Below are 26,778 nucleotides of genomic sequence, written 5' to 3'. Positions count from 1 at the left end.
GAGCAATAATCCTTTTATACGGAGGTGCCATTTGGATTTCAATGAAATGTTGTGAATATTTGGGGAAAATTGTCATCAATTTTTGAGCAACTATTTCTCATTGGAAACTTTTCTGGACTGGGCACCCATGAGAAGGAAGTGTGGAGGGTCATGCGATAGTTATACTATCTGTGCAATCGTCTATAATGTTGTCTATAATCTTTTAGCATGCAACTATTGAGTGCTATAAAGGTGGCCATACATCTAATAATAATTGTATGCAATCGGATAAAAATTGGTATGTCCATCTGATTGATTTGATCGATTTTAGGCTTAAATCGGTAGAATACGTCAATCGGACATGCTGGAAAGATCTGTTGGAACTGCTCCGTAGGGTGCCTGGCAGTAACGGCATTCGATAACGTGGCGATTAATGGTCCTCTGGCCTGCCTCCCCCCCCCCCCCCAATTGTAAAATGTCCCCGCTGGTGCCAGTGCAGCGTAAAATATCACCTTCCTGTTGCCGTGACTCCCGGCCATACCCACAGTCACATTGTGACGTCACACATGCACACACGTGGTGGCGCTTGGTGCGACGGCAGAGGAGACAGCAGTGGAGGCCGGGAATCACAGCAGGGGGACAGGTAAGATTTTACATTGTAAGAACATGGGGGGGGGGGGGGCATTTTAACATGGGGGGGATCAGCCAAGCAGGGTGGCATAGGGGGTGTCACTAGGCCAATTATTGATACATTTCATGCTGATATCTATCGGGAATCAGCGTGGTGTATGGGCAGGCAACATCTCTATCTGATCAGATTCGATCAGAGAGAGAGGTGTCTTGGCCGATCTGTCCATACATTGCTAGAAATAGGGGTGCTTTTACTGCTTGCGAATTTTCGCCAGTCATTTTCACAACGAAAATGCCATTTTCTATTTCGAGAAATTTTCACCAAAATAAGCTTGTATGTATTCTGCAATTTTGTAAAAATGCATACAAATCGTTCTTTTTACAGCGAAAACTTAATTTATCGAATTCTACTGCGAAAAATCCTGATATTTCAAACAATGCAAAAAAAGATAATTTTACTGTGACAATTGTTACAGCCAAACCATGAAAAAACTATATTTTTTACTACAAAAAGCGCAAACAATGCGAAAAATAACGAAACAAAGGGAATTTTCGCTCAAATCGAATTTAACATTTTCACGAAAATATGAAAATAATACTGGCATTTGCACTCATTACTGCTATTATGCATAACTGATAATTCCTTAGATTGTAGATTGTGCTTCGATTACTAATAGATTGGTCTTGTTGAATGTGTGGCCAATATTTAGCATTTCAATTCCGAGTAGCTTGCAACTTGAAATTAGTCGGAAGCCCGTTTCTGCCCGTGACGTCCCTGTAGTGGTAAAGGGGAACTCTAGCAGTGCTGGGCCTGGCAGCAGGCCTGGTAAGTGGACACAGACGAGCTTCTATTCCCGGAAACAGACAACATGGGGTAAGACTGGCTGACCAGGTGGGTGACATTCCAGGTTCCATCACTATGCAGACCTTTCTTCTTTCTACTTCCAGGATCGGGGGAGGGTGTCTTGTTTTTTTACTTATTCTAATTCTACTTCCTTATGTGAGGTGAGACTGGTACTCTTTATATGGAAATGAGCCTGGTTACATGCCTGAATGTAAGTGGGGAGGAAGTGGGTGGAGAGTCTGCAATATCAGTCTTCCTTTCTCTGTAATCAATTCACCTGAAGTGGTTCCCATAAGTACAGATAAAATCGGCTGAAGGTAAAGCACCAGTTTCAAGCAGTTTTTTTTTTGTTTGTTTTTTTTTACTTTTTTTTTTGGACCGACTCCACAGCCCTGAAAATAACAATGAATAAAATTGCTTATTTTTTTTTTACAATACTCATTTGTAGATTATTTAGTCAGTGTTTGCCCATTGTAAAATCTTTCCTTTCCCTTCTGAAATGTATCACTGATTGTGACCTCTTTGGCTCTGCCAGGTGATCTGTACAGAATGTACGTTTCTATGCACAGAGGGAGATATTGCTTGCTTGGCAGCTGGAAAAAAGCTTATTTCCCTCAATGCAAAAAGGTTCACAGACAGCAAGCTGTCAGGACCATGGTCATGACAACACACTGTGGGAGGGGTTTCCCCACAATATCAGCCACACAGACCCCCCCCCCCCCCCCCCCCCCCCCTCCACCACCTCCTCCACTACCCCAATGATCTATTGGAGAAAAGGTAAAGATTTATCATTGAAAGAGGGTTATCGGCTACTAATTGGAATGAAGTTCAATCTGTAATGGATGGTGGAGACACCGCCGCGCGGTCTGACAGCGAGGCGGCTGAGGCCACGTTCAGACCGGCGGTTTCTCCGCAGCAGCAGCAGCGTGCGCCTGAGTTGTCTGAGCCTAGTAGTGCACACAGATGGAGAGCTATGCGCGCGCTAACAGGCAGGCCCTTTATGCCAATAGGAGAGGGATCAGCTGATCTGGACGATCAGCTGATCCCAGCACAGCAGGTGATTGGCTGAATAGGACTGGGCGGCGCTGAGGAGCGCTCTGCTATATATACTTCTTCCTGTCAGTTGCCGGTTGTCTGCCGTTGCAAATGCTTGCGTGTTAGCACTCAGACCAAGTCAGATCCTTCAGTGTGGTTGAACCAGGTGGACCTGGGAATCCACACTTAGCCAGATTACTGTGTTATTATTGTGTTATACTCCAGACTAGTTCCAGGGTGTTGAGACCACGGACCTCACACCCAAGACTAGGGATACTGTGTTATTATTGTGTTATACTCCAGACTAGTTCCAGGGTGTTGAGACCACAGACCTCACACCCAGGACTAGGGATACTGTGTTATTATTGTCTTATACTTTAGACCAGTTCCTGGGTGTTGAGTACACGGACCTCACACTCTAGACTAGGCCTATGCTTGATATCTGTTATGACCTATTGCTTTCCTGTCCTTCCTTCTGCTCACTGATTCGGTACTTACGCACATCTGATTACTGTTGCCAACACTGCCTGTCCCTGGTTACTGTATCAGTCTTCTGTCTCTCTGTACCTGATCTGCTCGTGTGTTGCCGACCCGGCCTGGCCGACCTCTCTTACTGTCTACAGAGACTCCCTGTCTCTTAAAGGGACCTCTCTGCACTCCAGTCAGGGACTCCATCTCTTAGGTGTCCTTTGACTGCAGTAGAGTCTGATTCCCAGCAGTCAGGGAATCACTGGCTCATATACTGTCACACCAAACTCTTACACATTGTCAGGTGTCCAGAGGTTAGTTATACTTGTATTATTGGTGATTCTGCAGATCATCAATAATAAGGTATATATCTGTATTCTTGGTGATACTGCAAATCACCAATAATCAGATTCTCTCTGTGTGTTGACACCGATCATTACAGAACGGCAGACCTTGAAAAACAAAATGGACGCACTTAACAGCGGTCTTGACACACTCACCACCTCAGTGGAAAATTTCATCAGAGTGCTAGATGGTCAGCAGGCCCAGATCTCTGCTTTATCTGGGTCCTTACAGGTCCTTCAGATGGCTGTAAATTCAGTGCGATCTCCTCCAGTTACAGACCTACGTATGTCTGTACCCGAATAGTTTTCTGGTCATAGATCTGACTTTCAGAATTTTAAGAATCGTATAATGTCGTATTTTGAACTGAGACCTAATTTGTCAGGAACAGAGGCACAGAGAATTACGATTATTAAGACCCTGTTGTCAGGAGATGCTCAAACTTGGGCATATAGCCTACAGACAGGGCACGAGGCGCTGACGTCAGTAGAGGAATTTTTTAAGTCCATGGCCATAATTTATGACGATCCGGACATTGCCTCTACTGCTGAGCGGAAGCTAAAAACCCTGCGCCAAGGCAAGGATCCAGTAGAAGTCTATGCAGCTGAATTCAGAAAGTGGTCTGTGTCAGCTAGGTGGGGGGCTTTAGCACTGTTAGTTTGTTTTTTATCAGGGTTGTCGGACGCAGTCTCAGAGTTGATGTTGGGAAACCCTGAACCAAAACCTATTGATGAGTCAATCTCTTTAGCAGTATGGGTTGATCGCCGTTTACGGTATCAGAAGCAAACCCGTGGTAAGAATGTGGTCAGATATGTCTCTTACGCCTCTCCTCCACCCGTCTCACCTCCGCCAGAACCAATGCAAATTGGTCAGTCCAAGTTGGCACGGATGGAGAGAAATCGCAGAAAAACTCTGTGCAGAGGAGGGTCATAGAGTGCAGAATTGCCCCAAGAAGTCGGGAAACGCTGCCGCCTAGGTGTAGTCAGAGGTAATACCCTAGGCGCGCAGTCTTTACCTCTAGACAACAATCGTTTGCTCCTTCCTTGTTCTGTCACATGGAAGGGTCAGGCCGTTACCACTGAAGCTTTCGTTGGCTAACTTTATAGATTACGAGTTTGCAAAAAAATTGGGAATTCCTATACTCCCATTGGACCAACTGATTTTGGTCACTGCTGTAGATGACTCTCCTCTGCAGAATAGACATCCTTTGTCCCGTACCCCAAATTTAAAATTCAGGGTTGAGGTTCTACATGAGGAGGATCTGCAATTTCTGGTCTTGCGTATGGCAACCTCCACCATCATTCATGCCTTGGTTACAACTTCACTCCCCTCAGACTGGGTTTCAGGTCAGCTAACGAGCTGGTCGTCTCATTGTTATCATCGTTGTTTAGCGAAAGTAACCATGGGTAGTACCAGTATTCAGGTTGAAGGTGTGCCAAAACAATACACAGAATTTGCTGACTTTTCTGTCCCAAGTCAGCAGATAAACTTCCTCCCCACCGGACCTTCGATTGTCCCATTGATTTGAGATCTGGTTGTATGCCTCCCAGGGGTCATCTTTATAATCTGTCTGGGCCTGAGAAAAAAGCTATGCAGGAATACATCAGAGAAAACTTGGCTAAAGGGTTCATCCGCCCCTCCCGTTCACCAGCAGGGGCAGGGTTCTTTTTTGTAAAGAAGAAAGATGGAGGCCTTCGTCCGTGCATTGATTATAGAGGCCTAAACAAGATCACGATCCCCCTTACCTTTAATTGACGATTTTTTCACCCAGGTGACCAACGCCAAGATTTTCTCAAAGCTAGATCTGAGAGGGGCATACAATCTGGTGCGTATCAGAGATGGTGACGAATGGAAGACAGCCTTTAACATGCCCGACGGGCATTACGAGTACCCAGTGATGCCCTTCGGGTTGTGTAATGCCCCGGCTGTCTTCCAGGAGTTAATTAACGAAGTATTCAGGGAAGTGCTGGGGAAGTTTGTCCTAGTCTATTTGGACGATATACTGATCTTTTCGTCCAATCTTTCTGAACATCGCAGACATGTTAGATTTGTGCTAGAAAAGTTAAGACAAAATCAGCTTTACGCCAAACTCGAGAAATGCCTCTTCGAAGTAATCTCGGTTGCCTTCTTGGGGTACTTTATCTCCACCTCTGGTCTCTCAATGGATCCAGGGAAGGTTTCCGCTGTCCTGGAGTGGCCTCAGCCTGTTGGTCTGAAGGCACTCCAGAGATTTCTGGGCTTTGCCAACTACTACAGAAGGTTCATAAAGGGGTACTCTACCATCATCTCGCCCCTCACTAATCTCACCAAGAAAGGGGTTGATACTCATCACTGGTCAACTGAGGCTCATGCGGCTTTTTCCACACTGAAAATACTGTTCTGTTCAGCACCTATACTGAGACATGTCGATGTCACCTTCCCCTTTATTGTGGAGGTTGATGCTTCAGATGTGGGGGTAGGAGCTGTATTGTCTCAGAGGTCGGGTTTGCAGGGCAAACTCCACCCATGTGCCTATTTTTCCCGTAGATTTTCACCCGCAGAGAAAAACTACGACATAGGCAATCGGGAGCTTCTGGCCATCAAGTTAGACTTTGAGGAATGGCGACACTGGTTAGAAGGTGCAGAACACACTATCACAGTTTATACAGATCATAAGAATCTGGAGTACATAGAGGGTGCTAAGAGACTTAGTCCCCGCCAGGCCAGGTGGTCCCTCTTCTTTGCAAGATTCAGATTTGTAATTACATATATACCCCTGGTAGTAAAAACATCAAAGCCGATGCCTTATCCAGGTGTTTTGAACCTGAGACAGTACAGCCCTCAGCCCCTGAGACCATCCTACCTCAGAAGGTAGTTCTGGCAGCCAGTGAGACTTTGAGGGATTGGACAGTCACTCTGAGTCCTTACCAACAGGATGTTCCAGAGGGGAAGCCTGATGGGGTCATGTTTGTGCCACTGCCTTTCCGGTTGCAACTCTTGCAACTGTTCCATTCTCACAAGAATGCTGGTCATCCCGGGGCCACCAGAACTCAGGATTTGTTGGCCAGATGTGCATGGTGGCCTACATTAGCAACAGATTGTAAGGAATTTGTAAGAGAGTGTGCAGTGTGTGCAAGGAGTAAACCCTCTTGTCAGGCCCCTGTTGGCACCTTACAGTCTTTGCCAGTCCCGAGTGAACCATGGACCCATGTCTCCATGGATTTTGTGGGCGAGCTCCCTCGGTCTGAGGGCAAGATGGTCATTTGGGTGGTAGTGGAGAGATTCAGTAAGATGGCTCATTTTGTCCCTTTGAAATGACTCCCCTCGGCCCAGGAATTGGCTGATCTCTTCATCCCGCACATTTTCCGGCTGCATGGCATTCCGGAGAATGTAGAGTCAAATCGGGGAGTCCAATTTGTTTCAAAGTTTTGGAAAGCCTTCTGCCATCAGTTAGACATGGATCTTCCATTCTCATCAGGCTACCACCCACAGACCAACGGCCAGACCGAGAGAGTTAACCAATCCCTGGAACAGTTTCTCAGGTGTTATGTTGCAGACGCGCAGTCCGATTGGGTAAAATGTTTGCCGTTTGTGGAATTTCCGCACAACAACCTGAAAAGCTCCTCTTCTGGGTTTTCTCCATTCCAGGTAGTGTCAGGAAGATCACCTAAGTTTGCTCCTCTGCCGGTCACATCTACACCGTTTCCAGCTCTGGAGGATTGGCAGAGGGCTCTAAAGGAGATTTGGGGAATGGTTAAGAGGAACCTGGGGAAAGCTTTCCAAACCCAGAAAAGACAGGCAGATAAAAGGCAGTCCGTAGAGTGGAAGTTCTCTCCAGGAGATTTGGTGTGGGTATCCACTCGACATTTAGCCTTGAAACAACTGTCACCCAAACTGGGCCCTAGATTTATAGGACCACTTCCAGTGACCAAGAAAATCAATAATGTCACTTACGCGATTGATCTCCCAGCCGGTATGAGAGGTGTGAGATCATTCCATGTGTCTCTTTTGAAGCCAGCTATGCATGTGGATTCCTCTCCCCCCCCCACCCCTTTCCCCTTGTGTTAGTGGATGATCAACCAGAGTATGAAATTGAAAAGATCCTGGACTCTCGCTTAGTGCAGAACTCAGTGCAGTATCTGGTCCACTGGAGACACCGCCGCGTGGTCTGACAGTGAGGCGGCTGAGGCCGCGTTCAGACCGGCGATTTCTCCGCAGCAGCGTGCGCCTGAGTTGTCTGAGCCTAGTAGTGCACACAGATGGAGAGCTACGCGCGTGCGCTAACAGGCAAGCCCTTTATGCCAATAGGAGAGGGATCAGCTGATCTGGACGATCAGCTGATCCCAGCACAGCAGATGATTGGCTGAATGGGACTGGGCGGCGCTGAGGAGCGCTCTGCTATATATACTTCTCCCCTGTCAGTTGCCGGTTGTCTGCCGTTGCGAATGCTTACGTGTTAGCACTCAGACCATAGTCCGATCCTTCAGTGTGGTTGAACCAGGTGGACCTGGGAATCCACACTTAGCCAGATTACTGTGTTCTTATTGTGTTATACTCCAGACTAGTTCCAGGGTGTTGAGACCACGGACCTCACACCCAAAACTAGGGATACTGTGTTATTATTGTGTTATACTCCAGACTAGTTCCTGGGTGTTGAGAACACAGACCTCACTCTCTAGACTAGGCCTATGCTTGATATCTGTTATGACCTATTGCTTTCCTTACTCTCCTTCTGCTCTCTGATTCGGTACTTATGCACATCTGATTAATGTTGCCAACCCTGCCTGTCCCTGGTTACTGTATCAGTCTTCTGTCTCTGTACCTAATCTGCTCGTGTGTTGCCGACCCGGCCTGGCCGACCTTTCTTACTGTCTACAGAGACTCCCTGTCTCTTAAAGGGACCTCCTCTGCACTCCAGTCAGGGACTCCATCTCTTAGGTGTCCTTTGACTGCAGTAGAGTCTGATTCCCAGCAGTCAGGGAATCACTGGCTCATATACTGTCACACCAAACTCTTACACATTGTCAGGTGTCCAGAGGTTAGTTATACTTGTATTATTGGTGATTCTGCAGATCATCAATAATGAGGTATATATCTGTATTCTTGGTGATACTGCAGATCACCAATAATCAGATTCTCTCTGTGTGTTGACACCGATCGTTACACAATCCTAACATTCCTCTTTAAAGAGCTTCCATTGAAGCTTGTTGGAAGACAAGACAAGACAAATAACATTTATATTGCGCTTTTCTCCTTGCGGACTCAAAGCGCCAGAGCAGAGCAGCAGCCACTAGGGCGCGCTCTATTGGCAGTAGCAGTGTAAGGGAGACTTGCCAAAGGTCTCCTACTGAATTAGTGCTGGCTTACTGAACAGGCAGAGCCGAGATTCGAACCCAGTCTCCAGTGTCAGAGGCAGAGCCCTTAACCATTACACCATCAGCCAACTGGAAGTGATGTGTGAGGTTGGCAGGAGGGAATCCTGGCAGCTGGATCTGCCTGGCAATGGGTCATCCAGCTCACTGGATCTGTCTAGTAAGGGGAAATCCAAGGCATTGGATCTGCCTGGCAACAGTGAATAAAGATCATTGGTTCTTCCTGGAAAATCCAGCCTGGCTGGTTCCCCTGGCTGGTCCTCCTACTGGTAGTGGAAATCCAGGTTGGTCAGTCTGCCCGGCAGCAGAAAATCCAAGCTTCTGGATCTATCCGGTATAGGGAAACTCAAGCTGATAACTGGTAATGGTGAACAGCTGGTGGGTATGTTCGGTAGGATGGAATCGAGGCTGGCAAATCTGCTGAGAGTGGTCTTTCGCTGGTATAGGGAATTTCAACCTGGGGTGCTGCTAGGTAATGATAAAAAGTAGCCAAGGGAAGGGGGGGCTGAAGAATCACCTTGGTAGTGATGAATCCAGGCTGGGGTATCTGCTTAGTAGCAGTAAATCCTGGCTTGGGTATCTACCCAATTGGAACTGAAACCCAGGCTGAGGAATCTGCTCTGTCATAATGAAGCCAAGCTGGGGCATCTGACTAGTAGTGGTGAATGCAGACTTTGTGTTCTTCTTCTTCTTAGCGGTGAGTCTTGGATCAGGGAATCTGCTCGTTAGCAGGAAGTCCATCCATACTGGGGTATCTACCTGCAAGTGGTGAACCTGTGTCCATGGATCTGCTAAGTAGCAGCAAAACCAGATCTATGGATCTGCTTAGTAGCATGGAATCCAGGTTGGTGCATCTTCCTGGTTCTGTATAATCCAGGTTGGTGCATCTTCCTGCTAGCATGGAATCCATCTTTCTGATTCTGTAGAATCCATGTTGGTGCATCTTCCTGATATCGTAGAATCTGGGTTGGTGCATCTTCCCAGTACTATGTAATTCTGGTTGGTGCATCTTCCTGGTAGCATGGAATATAGTTTGCTGCACCTTCTTGGTTCCGTAAAAATCCAAGTTAGTGCATCTTCCTCGTTGCATGGAATCCTTCTTCCTGGTTCCGTAAAAATCCAAGTTAGTGCATCTTCTTGGTTCTGTAGAATACATTTTGGTGCATCTTCTTGGTAGTGTAGAATCCAGGTTGGTGCATCTTCCTGGTTCTGTAGAATCCATGTTGGTGCATCTTCCTGCTAGCACGGAGTCCAAGTTGACAGAGCTACTCTGTAGAGGTGCAGTCTGAATCTGTAGATGCTTGGTAACAGAGAATGCAGGTTGGCAGAACTCCCTGGTATTGAGGCAATCAGGATATTGATCTGCATGGTAGTGGAGAACCAGGCTTATGCATGATTCCAGTAGTTAAAAGTCCAGTCCTGTGGTTCTGCCTCACGTAAGGATATCCAGACCTATCAATCTGCCTTGTAGCAGGTCATCCAGGCAGGTGCCTCTTCCAAATATTGGTGAATCCAGGCCAGCGGATGTAACCGGTAGTGGTAAATCTATTCTGCTGGATCTGGCTAACATTATTGGCAAACTCAAAGGAATAGGACCCAAATTCTCGAAGGCCTCTTTTCCACAGACTGTTGATAGACACTGGCAGTGAAATGCCTCTCAAACTCTCACAACTGCTCTCCGATTCCTGGTAACTGCTCACTGCTGCGTGGTAACTGCTTGCTGAGCACACAGCTCAACAGTCCGTGGAATAGAGTCCTTACATACAGAAGCACTAGTGACTGGACTCTGGGCTGTTCTCCCATAGCCGTGATTCCCTTTGTGTAATCAGTACAGAATATTGATCGTGCTGCCCTGAACTTTCCCCCCTCCTCCCATGTCATGCAGAAATCAGAAATGACTGTCCAGTCAGCAGGCCACAATGGCCCGTTAATTGCCTCACTCTAAACTGTGGTGTGAAACTTATGTGGTGGCTACAACCCAGATAAATCGATCACCATTACATACCTTAAAGTGGACCTGAATTCTTGCACATGACAGAAGGAAAACCAAGAGAAATGCACCCTGTATGTATTTAGAGAGTTTAGTCTGTCTAATTCCCCCTCATCTGTGTCTAATCATTACTGTAATTTGATCTCTCAGCTGTGTCAGCTCAGGAATCTCCTCTGCCACGGCAGAACCGCTAATTTGTAAACACAGGTTGTTAATAATATGTCTGTTTCCATGAAAGCAGGAAGTAGACACACAGCAAATTTACTGCAAGATTTGTGTCGGCTGTAACAAATGTTTTTCTGTAAAGGTTATTATGCTGCTCCGTATCTTTTAGAGCAGAGGAAGTTCTGAGTTCAGGTTGGTTTTAAGCTATGTACAGATACTTAAAGAGGCCCTGTAGTGACATATAGTAGAATGCATTCAGTTATTCAGCATACCCATTTTTACAGTAATTGTTCTGCTTTCAGCATCAAAAACATTTCCTATTTCTATATATTGCTGTATTTTGTAGGTAACCCCGCCCTCCCAGTGATGCTTAGCCTAGGCTGATTAGATATGCGGAATTCTCACCCCTGAGCATTCTGGGAGATCAGGTATATTTTATACTGGCTTTGTAATTCTCAGAAACAAACATTCCGCAGAGATCCTTTGCCAGGACTTAAGATGTTGCTGCCTGTGGTACATTTCATGGTATAAATCAAGGAAAGATTTTACAATGGGAAAAAAAACATTGACTAATTTTATGAAGTAATATTGTAAAAAATGTATACTTTACGTTATTTTTGCTACAGTTCCTTTTTTCACATTTTTGAATGTTAAAGTCAATAGTTTGTGACCATCTCAGGCAAAACCCTTTCCACAGCTCCCCCGCGACACTACACGACTAATGAGCATATTGTTCTTGGAACCACTTACTTTTTATTCCTTCTCCTCTCTGCAAAAAAACAGGCCAGGCTGCTTGGTTACAACTGTACAGATCCTGAAACCCCAACAATGTGCCTTCATAACGACAAATATTGGGCATCTATAGGTAGTTTAAATTAAAAAAAAGTAAAGGTCAAAATGTAATTCTTAAATCATGACACGTTTCGCCAGTACGTAACTGCTTCATCAGGTGCATAGAAATCAAGTATCAGCAGGAGCAGTGAGCGCATCAGCATGCTGGTAAAAGACATCATATAATGTGTCACTTTGATTAAGTTTCCATTAGCGTGTGAACACAGGTAGACAAGTGGCAACATTTGTCACCACACTGGTAGGAATTATCACCTCCGAGCATTGTGGGAGACCAGGTATATTTTTATACTGGCTTCGGAATTCGCAGAAACAAACATTCTGCAGAGATCCCTTGCCAGGTGCACGGTAACACGGCAGCAGAGAATCACCCAATGGCAAGTCTAGGTGCGACTGCCTCCATTCTCACATATGCATGCAGGGGATGAAGGCCTCCCCACTGGCCTTGGTAACATGATTGTGGGCTACAGAAAATGAAAGTGCCATATATATGCATAATAATAATAATAATAATGACTGCAGAGACCACAGAGTTTGGGGGCTTTTCAGAGGAGGATATTGGTAAGCTGTGCATGGCGAATGAGGGCAGAGTTTGTGTATGCGCTGGGCCTGTGCTACCATAGGGGCAACCCGGGATATTGCCCCAGGACCCTAATCTGGCTGCCAGCCCCCACCTCCAAATAAACTGTTGATCCCTCAGGTCTGTTTTTTGTTTTTTTATAGTTTTTTTTGGTGGTGGTGGGGTGAAGGTGGCTAGGTTCATTTTGGCCCCATTTGAGGCCCCAATTACCTCAATTCTGGTAGCTGTGTGCATTTTTTTTCTTTTTTTTTTTCGTCGAGAAAATACAGCAATCAGTATTTTCCAGGTTTTTTTTGATTTTTTTCAATTCTGAAAGATTTTTCCGCATGCGACCATTTTTTGGTCATTTTCAGAAAGTGTGGTAAAAAGTGCAAGAAAATACAATAAAAGTGCACAATTTCCGCAGTAAGCATGTAGAAAATTATAATAATAATAGACTTTAATGTCCTTAGTGTTCCTTAAAGGGGAACTGAAGTAAGGTATACGGAGGCTGCCATATTTATTTCCTTTTAATCAATACCAGTTGCCTGGCAGCCCTGCTGGTCTATTTCTCTGCAGTAGTATCTGAATAACACCAGAAACAAGCATGCAGCTAGTCTTGTCAGATCTGACTTTAAAGTCTGAAACACCTGATCTACTGCATGCTTGTTTAGGGGCTATGTTTAATAGTATTAGAGGCAGAGGATCGACAGGGCTGCCAGGCAACTGGTATTGCTTAAAAGGAAATAAACATGACAGCCTCTATATACCTCTCTCTTCAGTTCCCCTTTAAGTTAGGATACTCTTTGGAAGGCATTCTTTTTTTTTTGGGGGGGGGGGGGGGGGGTGTATTTGATTATATGTAGCAACCTATGGAAAGTATATATTTTCCGCAAGAATTCCGATTTTCAATAAAATAACACAAACTACTGCACATTTTAGGTACTAGATTGTGAGCCCCTCTGAGGGACAGTTAGTGACAAGACAATATACTCTGTACAGCGCTGCATATAATGTCGGCACTATATAAATACTTAAATACATTTTTTGACCTGATTTACTGCATTCAGTAATTTATGACTAAAATCTATCAGAACTGCAAACTGCATTTACTGAACGCAGTAAATTATAGTGTGTGCGGTAAAACGGATGCTAACCCTACCAGGATTGAGGCCAATGTAGCTAGGACCGGCTCTGTGTATGCGCACATGCAAATAAAGGAGCAGAGCACATGTAGGTGTATGCTCAGTATATGAATGGGGCAGTATGCAAAATCCATCTGCTATCTGGAAGTATTCCAGCCAGCAATGCCAAACATCCCAGAATACAAGTACTGATTCCCTGCTGGAAAATATGGGTCCGCCAGACAGCAAAGTGTCAAAAAGTGTCACCTGTGTCACATGTCTGTCCTCATAGCCATGCGCAATGTGTAAATATCCCATTTTAATTGCAACTGTTTTGAGGAGAGAAGGTTTCACAATAGTGTGCAGCAATGTATTCACTCCCTCCTCACAGGCTGTGGTGACACAGGATGTTTAATCTTGACACAGATAAGAGCTCAGACCTCTCACCTTCCACCTGACTCCGCCCACTGACAGGCACATTCCTCTCCCCTGCTGGGACCTGCAAGGAGGGGCGGGGCTTCCTAGAGGGTGAGGCCAGCCTACATTCCTCAGGTCTGCACTGCCTGCTCACTTAAAGGGACCCTACATTTTACGCATAGCACTGTGTACGTGGATCATCCAATTACAGCACACCTGAAGTGAGAGGAATATGGAGGCTGACATATGTATTTCCACTTAACCACTTAAGGACTGCAGTCATAAAACCCCTTAAGGACCAGAGCCTTTTTTTCCATTCGGACCACTGCAGCTTTCACGGTTTATTGCTCAGTCATACAACCTACCACCTAAATGAATTTTACCTCCTTTTCTTGTCACTAATACAGCTTTCTTTCGGTGCTATTTGATTGCTGCTGCGAGTTTTACTTTTTATTATATTCATCAAAAAAGACATGAATTTTGTCAAAAAAATTACTTTTTTAACTTTCTGTGCTGACATTTTTCAAATAAAGTAAAATTTCCTATACATTTGAGCGCGAAAGCTATTCTGCTACATGTCTTTGATAAAAAAAAAACCATTCAGTGTATATTTATTGGATTGGGTAAAAGTTATAGCGTTTACAAACTATGGTGCCAAAAGTGAATTTTCCCATTTTCAAGCATCTCTGACTTTTCTGCGCACCTGTCAGGTTTCATGAGGGGCTAAAATTCCAGGATAGTACAAATACCCCCCAAATGACCCCATTTTGGAAAAGACTACTTCTCCTGAGTACGGCGATACCACATGTGTGGCACTTTTTTGCACCCTAACTGCGCTAAGGGGCCCAAAGTCCAATGAGTACCTTTAGGATTTCACAGGTCATTTTGAGAAATTTTGTTTCAAGACTGCTCCTCACGGTTTAGGGCCCCTAAAATGCCAGGACAGTATAGGAATCCCACAAATTACCCCATTTTAGAAAGAAGACACCCCAAGGTATTCCATTAGGAGTATGGTGAGTTCATAGATTTTTTTTTTTTGTCACAAGTTAGCGGAAATTGATTTTAATTGTTTTTTTTCACAAAGTGTAATTTTCCGCTAACTTGTGACAAAAATAAAATCTTCTATGAACTCACCATACTCCTAACGGAATACCTTGGGGTGTCTTCTTTCTAAAATGGGGTCATTTGTGGGGTTCCTATACTGCCCTGGCATTTTAGGGGCCCTAAACCGCGAGGAGTAGGCTTGAAACCAAATGTCGCAAAATGACCTGTGAAATCCTAAAGGTACTCATTGGACTTTGGGCCCCTTAGCGCACTTAGGGTGCAAAAAAGTGCCACACATGTGGTACCGCCGTACTCAGGAGAAGTAGTATAATGTGTTTTGGGGTGTATTTTTACACATACAGATGCTAGGTGGGAGAAATATCTCTGTAAATGACAATTATTTGATTTTTTTTACACACAATTGTCCATTTACAGAGAGATTTCTCCCACCCAGCATGGGTATGTATAAAAATACACCCCAAAACACATTATACTACTTCTTCTGAGTATGGCGATACCACATGTGTGACACTTTTTTGCAACCTAGGTGCGCTAAGGGGCCTAACGTCCTATTCACAGGTCATTTTGAGGCATTTGGATTCTAGACTACTCCTCACGGTTTAGGGCCCCTAAAATGCCAGGGCAGTATAGGAACCCCACAAGTGACCCCATTTTAGAAAGAAGACACCCCAAGGTATTCCGTTAGGGGTATGGTGAGTTCATAGAAGATTTTTTTTTTTGTCACAAGTTAGCGGAAAATGACACTTTGTGAAAAAAAAAAAACAATACATATCAATTTCCGCTAACTTGTGACAAAAAATAAAATCTTCTATGAACTCACCATACTCCTAACGGAATACCTTGGGGTGTCTTCTTTCTAGAATGGGGTCATTTGTGGGGTTCCAATACTGCCCTGGCATTTTAGGGGCCCTAAACCGTGAGGAGTAGTCTTGAACCCAAATGTCTCAAAATGACCTGTGAAATCCTAAAGGTACTCATTGGACTTTGGGCCCCTTAGCACAGTTAGGCTGCAAAAAAGTGTCACACATGTGGTATCGCCGTACTCAGAAGAAGTAGTATAATGTGTTTTGTGGTGTATTTTTACATATAACCATGCTGGGTGGGAGAAATATCTCTGTAAATGACACATTTTTGATTTTTTTTTACACACAATTGTCCATTTACAGAGAGATTTCTCCCACTTAGCATGGGTATGTGTAAAAATACACTACAAAACACATTATACTACTTCTCCTGAGTATGGCGGTACTACATGTGTGACACTTTTTTGCAGCCTAGGTGCGCTAAGGGGCCCAACGTCCTATTCACAGGTCATTTTGAGGCATTTGTTTTCTAGACTACTCCCCACGGTTTAGGGCCCCTAAAATGCCAGGGCAGTATAGGAACCCCACAAGTGACCCCATTTTAGAAAGACGACACCCCAAGGTATTCCGTTAGGGGTATGGTGAGTTCATAGAAGATTTTATTTTTTGTCACAAGTTAGTGAAAAATGACACTTTGTGAAAAAAACAATAAAAATCCAATTTCCGCTAACTTTTGACAAAAAATAAAATCTTCTATGAACTCATCATACACCTAACAGAATACCTTGGGGTGTCTTCTTTCTAAAATGGGGTCACTTGTGGGGTTCCTATACTGCCCTGGCATTTTACGGGCCCAAAACTGTGAGTAGTCTGGAAACCAAATGCCTCAAAATGACTGTTCAGGGGTATAAGCATCTGCAAATTTTGATGACAGGTGGTCTATGAGGGGGCAAATTTTGTGGAAACGGTCATAAGCAGGGTGGCCTCTTAGATGACAGGATGTATTGGGCCTGATCTGATGGATAGGAGTGCTAGGGGGGTGACAGGAGGTGATTGATGGGTGTCTCAGGGGGCGGTTAGAGGGGAAAATAGATGCAATCAATGCACTGGGGAGGTGATCGGAAGGGGGTCTGAGGGGGATCTGAGGGTTTGGCCGAGTGATCAGGAGCCCACACGGGGCAAATTAGGGCCTGATCTGATGGGTAGGTGTGCTAGGGGGTGACAGGAGGTGATTTATGGGTGTCTCAAGGTGTGATTAGAGGGGGGAAATAGATGCAAGCAATGCACTAGCGAGGTGATCAGGGCTGGGGTCTGAGGGCGTTCTGAGGTGTGGGCGGGTGATTGGGTGCCCGCAAGGGGCAGATTAGGGTCTAATCTGATGGGTAACAGTGACAGGTGGTGATAGGGGGTGATTGATGGGTAATTAGTGGGTGTTTAGAGGAGAGAAGAGATGTAAACACTGCACTTGGGAGGTGATCTGATGTCGGATCTGCGGGCGATCTATTGGTGTGGGTGGGTGATCAGATTGCCCGCAAGGGGCAGGTTAGGGGCTGATTGATGGGTGGCAGTGACAGGGGGTGATTGATGGGTGGCAGTGACAGGGGGTGATTGATGGGTGATTGACAGGTGATCAGTGGGTTATTACAGGGAATAACAGATGTAAATATTGCACTGGCGAATTGATAAGGGGGGGTCTGAGGGCAATCTGAGCGTGTGGGCGGGTGATTGGGTGCCCGCAAGGGGCAGATTAGGGTCTAATCTGATGGGTAACAGTGACAGGTGGTGATAGGGGGTGATTGATGGGTAATTAGTGGGTGTTTAGAGGAGAGAATAGATGTAAACACTGCGCTTGGGAGGTGATCTGATGTCGGATCTGCGGGCGATCTATTGGTGTAGGTGGGTGATCAGATTGCCCGCAAGGGGCAGGTTAGGGGCTGATTGAAGGGTGGCAGTGACAGGGGGTGATTGATGGGTGGCAGTGACAGGGGGTGATTGACAGGTGATCAGTGGGTTATTACAGGGAAGAACGGATGTAAATAATGCACTGGCGAATCGATAAGGGGGGATTTGAGGGCAATCTGAGCGTGTGGGCGGGCGATTGGGTGCCCGCAAGGGTCTAATCTGATGGGTAACAGTGACAGGTGGTGATAGGGGGTGATTGATGGGTGATTGATGGGTAATTAGTGGGTGTTTAGAGGAGAGAATAGATGTAAACGATGGATTTGGAAGGTGATCTGATGTCGGATCTGCGGGCGATCTATTGGTGTGGGTGGGTGATCAGATTGCCCGCAAGGGGCAGGTTAGGGGCTGATTGATGGGTGGCAGTGACAAGGGGTGATTGACGGGTGATTGACGGGTGATTGACAGGTGATCAGGGGGGATAGATGCATACAGTACACAGGGGGGGGGGGAGGGCCTGGGGAGAATCTGAGGGGTGGGGGGGTGATCAGGAGGGAGCAGGGGGCAGTTTAGGGACTAAAAAAAAAATTGCGTTGACAGATAGTGACAGGGAGTGATTGATGGGCGATTAGGGGGGTGATTGTGTGCAAATGGTGGTCTGGGGGTGGGCAGGGGGGGGGGGTCTGAGGGGTACTGTGGGCGATCAGGGGGCAGGGGGGGGCAGATCAGTGTGTTTGGGTGCAGACTAGGGTGGCGGCAGCCTGCCCTGGTGGTCCCTCGGACACTGGGACCACCAGGGCAGGAGGCAGCCTGTATAATACACTTTGTAAACATTACAAAGCGTATTATACGCTTCCTATCCGGGGATCGTCGGGTTAACAACCCGCCGGCGCTTCCGATTGGCCGGCGGGTTGATGTCGCGGGTGGGCGGAGCCTATTGCCGGCGGATGCGCGCGCATCCCAGCGCGCGATCCCCGGCCAAAGGGTGCCCCAGGACCTGACGCCATTCTGCGTTACGTGGTCCTGGGGCTGCCACTTTGCCGCCGCCAATATGAAGTAGGCGGTCGGCAAGTGGTTAAACATTGTAGATTGCCGGGCTGTCCTGCTGATCCTCTGCCTCTAATGCTTTTAGCCATTGACCCTGAAAAAGCATGCAGCGGATCAGGTGTTTCTGACTGATGTCTGACTGGATTAGCTGCATGCTTGTTTCAGGTGTGAGATTCTGACACTATTGGTCAGAATGCTCAGCAGGACTGCCAGGAAACTTGTATCATTTAAAAGGGAATACATTTGGCAGCCACCACATGCTTTTCACTTCATTAGACAAGAAAATACACACTCCACCACCACTACTAATTTTGGTATTTCTGACATATTCCACAGCGCTATACAGAGATCACGGATTCATTCCAATCAGTCTCTGCACCAGAGGAGCTTACACTCTAATGTCCTCACCACAGTCACACACTATTATTTTTTTTTTTTTTTTTTTAACAAATCAATTTTTATTTTACACACTATTATTATATCACGTTAATATAGCTCTGACATATGCCATGGCGCTGTACAGAGATCACTGATCCATTCCCATCAGTCTCTGCACCAGAGGAGCTTACACTCTAATGTCCTCACCACAGTCGCACATTTATTATTATATATATATATATATATATATATATATATATATATATATATATATATATATATATATATCTTATTCCACAGTGCTGTACAGAGATCACTGATCCATTCCCACCAGTCTCTGCACCAGAGGAGCTTACACTCTAATGTCCTCACCACAGTCGCACACTATTATTATACATTTATATAGCTCTGACATATTCCACAATGCTGTACAGAGATCACTGATCCATTCCCATCAGTCTCTATTTGGTGTATCGCCCCGGGCCCCGCCACTGAAGAGGGTCCTGCACGTCATGCTCATCATACCATGCTCATTTTGGTGGTGGTGAAGGAAAGGTCTACAGAAGGCTAGCTGTTTGTGTTCTGAGCAGTGTGTCATTTACAAATACTCAGATCTTCCAATTTTGTTTTATGCACCTTATATTTGACATGGGAGACCAGGGTTCGTATCCTGGCTAGGGTCAGTACCTATTCAGTAAGGAGTTCAAGGCAAGACTCCCTAACACTGCAGGGTGGCCTCCTGAGCGCGTCCCAGTGGCTGAAGCTCTTGAGCGCTTTGAGTCCAACAGGAGAAAAGCGCTATATAAATGTTCGGATTATTATATTATTATATTTTGCACTGAACTCCCTTGTATTGCTTAGGTTTTTGTCTTCAGCATGCTTTACTGTACTATGCCATTTGCATTTTTGTAATGAATTTCTGCACTGACATGAAGCTTACCAAATGTCAGATTAAAGCGGACCCAAACCAAACATTTTTTTAATTAAAAATATTTAGTTGCACCACTCTGACACATACAAAGATAAATAAACACTCCTTCTAGCCTATGAGCATTTCAGTGCATGCTTTTCACCCTTCTCGTTTCCTAACTAGGGTTATACAGGTGGCAGCCATTAGCAATTCCTCCTTTGCTGGACACCACCTACTCCACCAGTTTGCCGGATTCTGTCCCGGCAATATGAAAGGAAGGGAGAGGTTCCTCCAATAAATATAAAATATTTTATATTTGTCATCATGCAGCTGAAAAAAGGCTGATATTTATTATAATTTAGAAAATAGATTTTATTTCTGAAATCTTGTATTTTTAATTTGGGTCCACTTTAAGGTAATGTGCAAGAGCCTCAGCCTGAGGGCCCCAGGGGCATTTAGGAGCCAGAGGGGGCTCAGGCTGGAGCTTCAAGACTGGCTGGGGATTGGTACTAGGTTTGATGGGGAGTTAGGGATAGGTAGAGGCTGGAGGCTGGCTGGGAATAGCTAGGGATAGGTACAGGCTGACTGGGGAGCTTGGGGTGTGTACCACACTGGCTAAGGATGGGTGTTAGGCTGGATGGGGAACTGTGGATGGGAGCTTGAGATGGGTTCTAGGCTGCCTTGGAGAGCTGGAGATTGTTACTAGGCTGGCTGGGGAGCAAGGGATGGGTTCTAAGCTGGCTGAAAAGCTGGAAATGGGTACTCTGCTGGCTAGGGAGCTGGGGATTGGTGCTAGGCTGGCTGGGGAGCTGGGGATGGGTACTAGGCTGGCTGGGTGCTAGGCTGGCTAGGGAGCTGGGGATGGGTGCTAGGCTGGCTGGGGAGCTGGGGATGGGTGCTAGGCTGGCTTGGGAGCTGGGGATGGGTGCTAGGCTGGCTGGGAAGCTGGGTGCTAGGCTGGCTGGAGAGCTGGGTGCTAGGCTGGCGAGCTGGGTGCTAGGCTGGCTAGGGAGTTGGAGAGCTGGGTGCTAGGCTGGCTAGGGAGCTGGGGATGGGTGCTAGGCTGGCTGGGGAGCTGGGGATGGGTGCTAGGCTGGCTGGGGAGCTGGGGATGGGTGCTAGGCTGGCTGGGGATGGGTGCTAGGCTGGCTGGGGAGCTGGGGATGGGTGCTAGGCTGGCTGGGGAGCTGGGGATGGGTGCTAGGCTGGCTGGGGAGCTGGGTGCTAGGCTGGCTGGAGAGCTGGGTGCTAGGCTGGCGAGCTGGGTGCTAGGCTGGCTAGGGAGTTGGAGAGCTGGGTGCTAGGCTGGCTAGGGAGCTGGGGATGGGTGCTAGGCTGGCTGGGCAGCTGGGGATGGGTGCTAGGCTGGCTGGGGAGCTGGGGATGGGTGCTAGGCTGGCTGGGGAGCTGGGGATGGGTGCTAGGCTGGCTGGGGAGCTGGGGATGGGTGCTAGGCTGGCTGGGGAGCTGGGGATGGGTGCTAGGCTGGCTAGGGAGCTGGGGATTGGTGCTAGGCTGCTGAGGAGCTGGGGATTGGTGCTAGGCTGCTTGGGAAGCAAGGAAAGGGTTCTAAGCTGGCTGAGGCGATGGGGTGGGTACTGGGCTGGCTGGGAGCGTGTCTGGATAGAAATACAAACTTTGGACTCCCCATTCAGCCTAGCACCCATCCCAGGCCAGCCTAGAATCCATCAGTTGGTGGTTAAAGGCCATTAAACCAATATAAGAATAATTATAATACGTAATGTAATCAAATGGCGAATGGTAGTACCATTGGCCGTTTGATTATATTATGTATTGTAATTGTTCCTATATTGGTTGGCTTAGTGGCCTTTAACAAGTTTTTTTAAACAATAGGAAAGGCATGCTACATTAGAGGTGGACAAGCCCGTGAGTGTGGTGGTACAGTATACGGCCTACACTTATGGCTCTAGGTCCCACATATGACACTCGCCCCAGGCCCCGCGTATTCTAAGGCCACCTCTGATGGTAGGATTAGATTGTGAGCTCCTCTGAGGACAGTCAGTGTCAGTGACATGACTATGTACTCAGTAAAGTGCTGCAGAAGATGTCAGTGCTATATAAATACATAATAATAATAATATGGTAGGACATTAGACTATGACTATGGAAGGATTAGATTGTGAGCTCCTCTGAGGACAGTCAGTGACATGGCTATGTACTCTGTAAAGTGCTGCAGGAAATGTTGGTGCTATATAAATACAAAGTAAAAATAGATAAAATGTCAGCTCTGTGAATCAATGACAGATCTTCTGACGTTGTGTGTTTCTTCTCTCCTCACAGGGTAGCAAGGAGCGCTATCATTGGCAGACGCAGAATGTGCGGCAGAGTGGCGTGGACGATATGGTCCTCCTGTCCAAAATCACGGAGGAGGCCATTGTGGACAATCTCAAGAAACGTTACATGGATGATTACATCTTTGTATCCTTCACTTCTGAGCCCTGTGTAATATGGCAGTTAGAAGCACACACTGCTGAGCCCTGTGTAATATGGCAGTTAGAAGCACACACTGCTGAGCCCTGTGTAATATGGCAGTTAGAAGCACACACTGCTGAGCCCTGTGTAATATGGCAGTTAGAAGTACACACTGCTGAGCCCTGTGTAATATGGCAGTTAGAAGCACACACTGCTGAGCCCTGTGTAATATGGCAGTTAGAAGCACACACTGCTGAGCCCTGTGTAATATGGCAGTTAGAAGCACACACTGCTGAGCCCTGTGTAATATGGCAGTTAGAAGCACACACTGCTGAGCCCTGTGTAATATGGCAGTTAGAACAACCAGTTACTAAGAGAAACTCCAACCAAGAATTGAACTTTATCCCAATCAGTAGCTGATACCCCCTTTTACATGAGAAACCCCTCCCACAAGAAACTCTTGAGTACGTACTCTTGGCAGTTTCCTGTCTGTGAACCTTGTTACGTTGTGGGAAATAGCTGTTTACAGCTGTTTCCAACTGCCAAAAAAGCATGCAGCAGCTACATCACCTGCCAACAGTAAAAATGTCACCATGTAATAAATGTCAGAATGTAAATCAGGGATTTAAAAGATTTTACAATGGGCAAACACTGACTAAATCATTTATACATAATTATTGTAAAAATGAAGCACTTTGTTTATTACATTATTTTCACTGGAGTTCCTCTTTAAAGCACCAGTATTGCAGAAAATTCAAGAGGTACATTTTTCCAGGAGCAAAAAATGCACTATAAATCACTTTTCTTTTATGCTGCTGTCCTTTACAGTAGGCAGTAAAAGTCTGACTGGTGTTGGACTAGTAGAGATGAGCGTAATGACGTAATTACGATTTCGCGAAATTTCGCGTAATTAGTGTAATTACGATTATGGCCGTAAGTACATAATCGTAATGAAGAAGGATTTCGCGAAATTTCGCGTAAGCGTAATTTTCGCATTACAATGGGTATTTGTTCATGCCGTAATTTCGCATTAAACGCTACCGTAATTTCGCGTTAAAAAGTAACGCTCCGTATAATGTAAAAAAGCCGCCGACTTTAAGGATTAATAGCAAAGCCCCCTTAAATGCTAAGAGCCTCAAATTTGGAGAATATATTAAGGAGATCAGAAGGAATAAGAGGAAATAATTTTTTTTCAAAAAGACCTTATAGTTTTTGAGAAAATCGATGTTTTTTTTTTATATTTCCCACACTCAGAACGAAGTAAGTAAAACTCTTCCCACTTGGGGGAATCTATGAAAATAATACACTATTGTTACCTGTGCAAAAAAACCTGACATTTCCGCATTTAAAAGACATTTTTGCCCTTGAAACTTAAAAATCGATTTTCTCAAAAACTATAAGGTCTTTTTGAAAAAAAAAATTTTCCTCTTATTCCTCCTGATCTCCTTAATATATTCTCCAAATTTGAGGCTCTTGGCATTTAAGGGGGCTTTGCTATTAACCCTTAAAGTCGGCGGCTTTTTTACATTATACGGAGCGTTACGGTTTAACGCGAAATTACGGTAGCGTTTAATGCGAAATTACGGCATGAACGAAACGCGAAATTACGCGTTGAAAATTACGCTTACGGTATTTTCAATTACGATTTTAATGGCAAATTGCAATTACGCTACCGTAATTTCGCATCGTAATCGCAAATTTCGCATGCGTAATTATAGTAATGCGAAATTACGAAAATTTCGTCTCAACTCTATGGACTAGTCCATGTCCTCTTGGGGTATTCTCATTATCTCCTTTATTCTAAGCAAAAGCAATCCCTGTAAAGGATCTATGCCACGATGTTGCCCTGGCTCTCTATTACCTTGCACACTATTTTGGCAGTTGGACTAAGCAACTGCAGTTCAAGAAGTGCTTCTAAATATATATATATAAAAAAAAACTTATAATTTCCCATGAGGAAATGGATCAGTCCAAAACCAGCCAGATCTGTCAGATTTGTACTGCTTACTGTAAATGGCCACTGATAATGCAGGTGTCGAGATTAGACCTGACCCCACTCAGGATTAAGAAATCGCCCTCTGTAGGAGAAAATGGGGGAAAAACACCCCTCCACCAAGAGTGGACTTGTACAATGTTATAGGAATACAGAGGTGCCAAAAGAGTAAAAGTATCTAAAAAGTTTAAAAATAGAGTAGGCAGTGGTGGTCTTGCCTCCACCAAGCAGACACAAGATAATAATCAGGGCCGAGCCTGGGCGGGTGCTGCGGGTGCAAGGCACCCAGGCGCCTGCCTCTGAGAGGCGCCGCCCGGCCGCCGCTCTCCCCGTGGCCGAAGCTTGCTCGCTCCCTCTAGCCGCCGGCGCCGCCGCGTCAGACCTCGATCAGGCGGGCGGGCGCTAGGACCTAGCACGCCGCACTGATATGCGGAAGTGACATCACTTCCGCATATAGAGCGGGTGCGTCCAGCGCCCTCTCACTGGTCGGGTCGCCCGCTGATTGAGGTCTGAAGCTGCGGAAAGGTGAGGGGGGAGCGGCGGCGGCTAGAGGGGAGGGGAGCGGAGCGCAGCGCTCCTGTCACTAACTACCTAAACGGGGACCCTATACCCCCCTGGCTACCTAGACTGGGCACATATACCCCCCTGGCTACCTAGACTGGGCACATATACCCCCCTGGCTACCTAGACTGGGCACATATACCCCCCTGGCTACCTAGACTGGGCACATATACCCCCCTGGCTACCTAGACTGGGCACATGGCTACCTAGACTGGGCACATATACCCCCCTGGCTACCTAGACTGGGCACATATCCCCCCCTGGCTACCTAGACTGGGCACATATCCCCCCCTGGCTACCTAGACTGGGCACATATACCCCCCTGGCTACCTAGACTGGGCACATGGCTACTTAGACTGGGCACATATACCCCCCTGGCTACCTAGACTGGGCACATGGCTACCTAGACTGGGCACATATACCCCCCTGGCTACCTAGACTGGGCACATATACCCCCCTGGCTACCTAGACTGGGCACATATACCCCCCTGGCTACCTAGACTGGGCACATATACCCCCCTGGCTACCTAGACTGGGCACATATACCCCCCTGGCTACCTAGACTGTCCACATATACCCCCTGGCTACCTAAACTGGGCACATATACCCCCTGGCTACCTAGACTGTCCACATATACCCCCTGGCTACCTAGACTGGGCACATATACCCCCCTGGCTACCTAGACTGGGCACATATACCCCCTGGCTACCTAGACTAGGCACATATACCCCCCTGGCTACCTAGACTGGGCACATATACCCCCCTGGCTACCTAGACTGGGCACATATACCCCCTGGCTACCTAAACTGGGCACATATACCCCCTGGCTACCTAAACTGGGCACATATACCCCCTGGCTACCTAGACTGGGCACATATACCCCCTGGCTACATATGCTGGGCACATATACCCCCTGGCTACATATGCTGGGCACATATACCCCCTGGCTACATATGCTGGGCACATATACCCCCTGGCTACCTATGCTGGGCACATATACCCCCTGGCTACCTATGCTGGGCACATATACCCCCTGGCTACCTATGCTGGGCACATATACCCCCTGGCTACCTATGCTGGGCACATATACCTCCTGGCTACCTATGCTGGGCACATATACCCCCTGGCTACCTATGCTGGGCACATATACCCCCTGGCTACCTATGCTGGGCACATATACCCCCTGGCTACCTATGCTGGGCACATATACCCCCTGGCTACCTATGCTGGGCACATATACCCCCTGGCTACCTATGCTGGGCACATATACCCCCTGGCTACATATGCTGGGCACATATACCCCCTGGCTACATATGCTGGGCACATATACCCCTGCCTTCATATACTGGGGACATATACCCCTGCCTTCATATACTGGGGACATATACCCCTGCCTACATATACTGGGCACATATACCCCTGCCTACATATACTGGGGACATATATCCCTGGCTATATATTCTGGGCACACTGGCTGTTTGTCATTATGTGCATTTACTGGTGAAAATCTGTCTCTTATTATGTGCATTTGCTGGTGAAAAGCTGTCTCTTCTGTGCATTTGCTGGTGAAAAGCTGTGTCTTCTGTGCATTTGCTGGTGAAAAGCTGTCTCTTCTGTGCATTTGCTGGTGAAAAGCGGTCTCTTGTTATGTGCACTTACTGGTGAAAAGCGGTCTCTTGTTATGTGCATTTACATGGGGAAAAGCGGTCTCTTGTTATGTGCATTTACATGGGGAAAAGCGGTCTCTTGTTATGTGCATTTACATGGGGAAAAGCGGTCTCTTGTTATGTGCATTTACATGGGGAAAAGCGGTCTCTTGTTATGTGCATTTACATGGGGAAAAGCTGTCTCTTATGTGCATTTAGTGGGGGAATTTTGTCAGTAAGAATAATCTTTTGTCAGTAAATTTTTAGGTATTTGTCAGTAAAAATAACGT

The 26,778-nt window shown here is 46.4% G+C and overlaps 1 protein-coding gene across 1 annotated transcript in view; it reads left to right on the top strand.

Annotated features, from left to right (window-relative positions):
- Positions 1-26,778, top strand: part of LOC137532223 (unconventional myosin-Ie-like) — a 71,452-nt gene that overhangs the window by 3,171 nt on the left and 41,503 nt on the right. The window contains exon 2 of the mRNA XM_068252480.1: positions 22,157-22,294. Coding sequence (XP_068108581.1) covers positions 22,157-22,294 — 138 coding nt within the window. The remainder of the gene's footprint in view (positions 1-22,156; positions 22,295-26,778) is intronic.

Source organism: Hyperolius riggenbachi, chromosome 9 (assembly GCF_040937935.1).
Source record: "Hyperolius riggenbachi isolate aHypRig1 chromosome 9, aHypRig1.pri, whole genome shotgun sequence".
Classification (NCBI taxonomy): domain Eukaryota; kingdom Metazoa; phylum Chordata; class Amphibia; order Anura; family Hyperoliidae; genus Hyperolius; species Hyperolius riggenbachi.
Note: the sequence above shows the minus strand (reverse complement) of the source record. Positions and strands in the feature narration are given on the sequence as shown.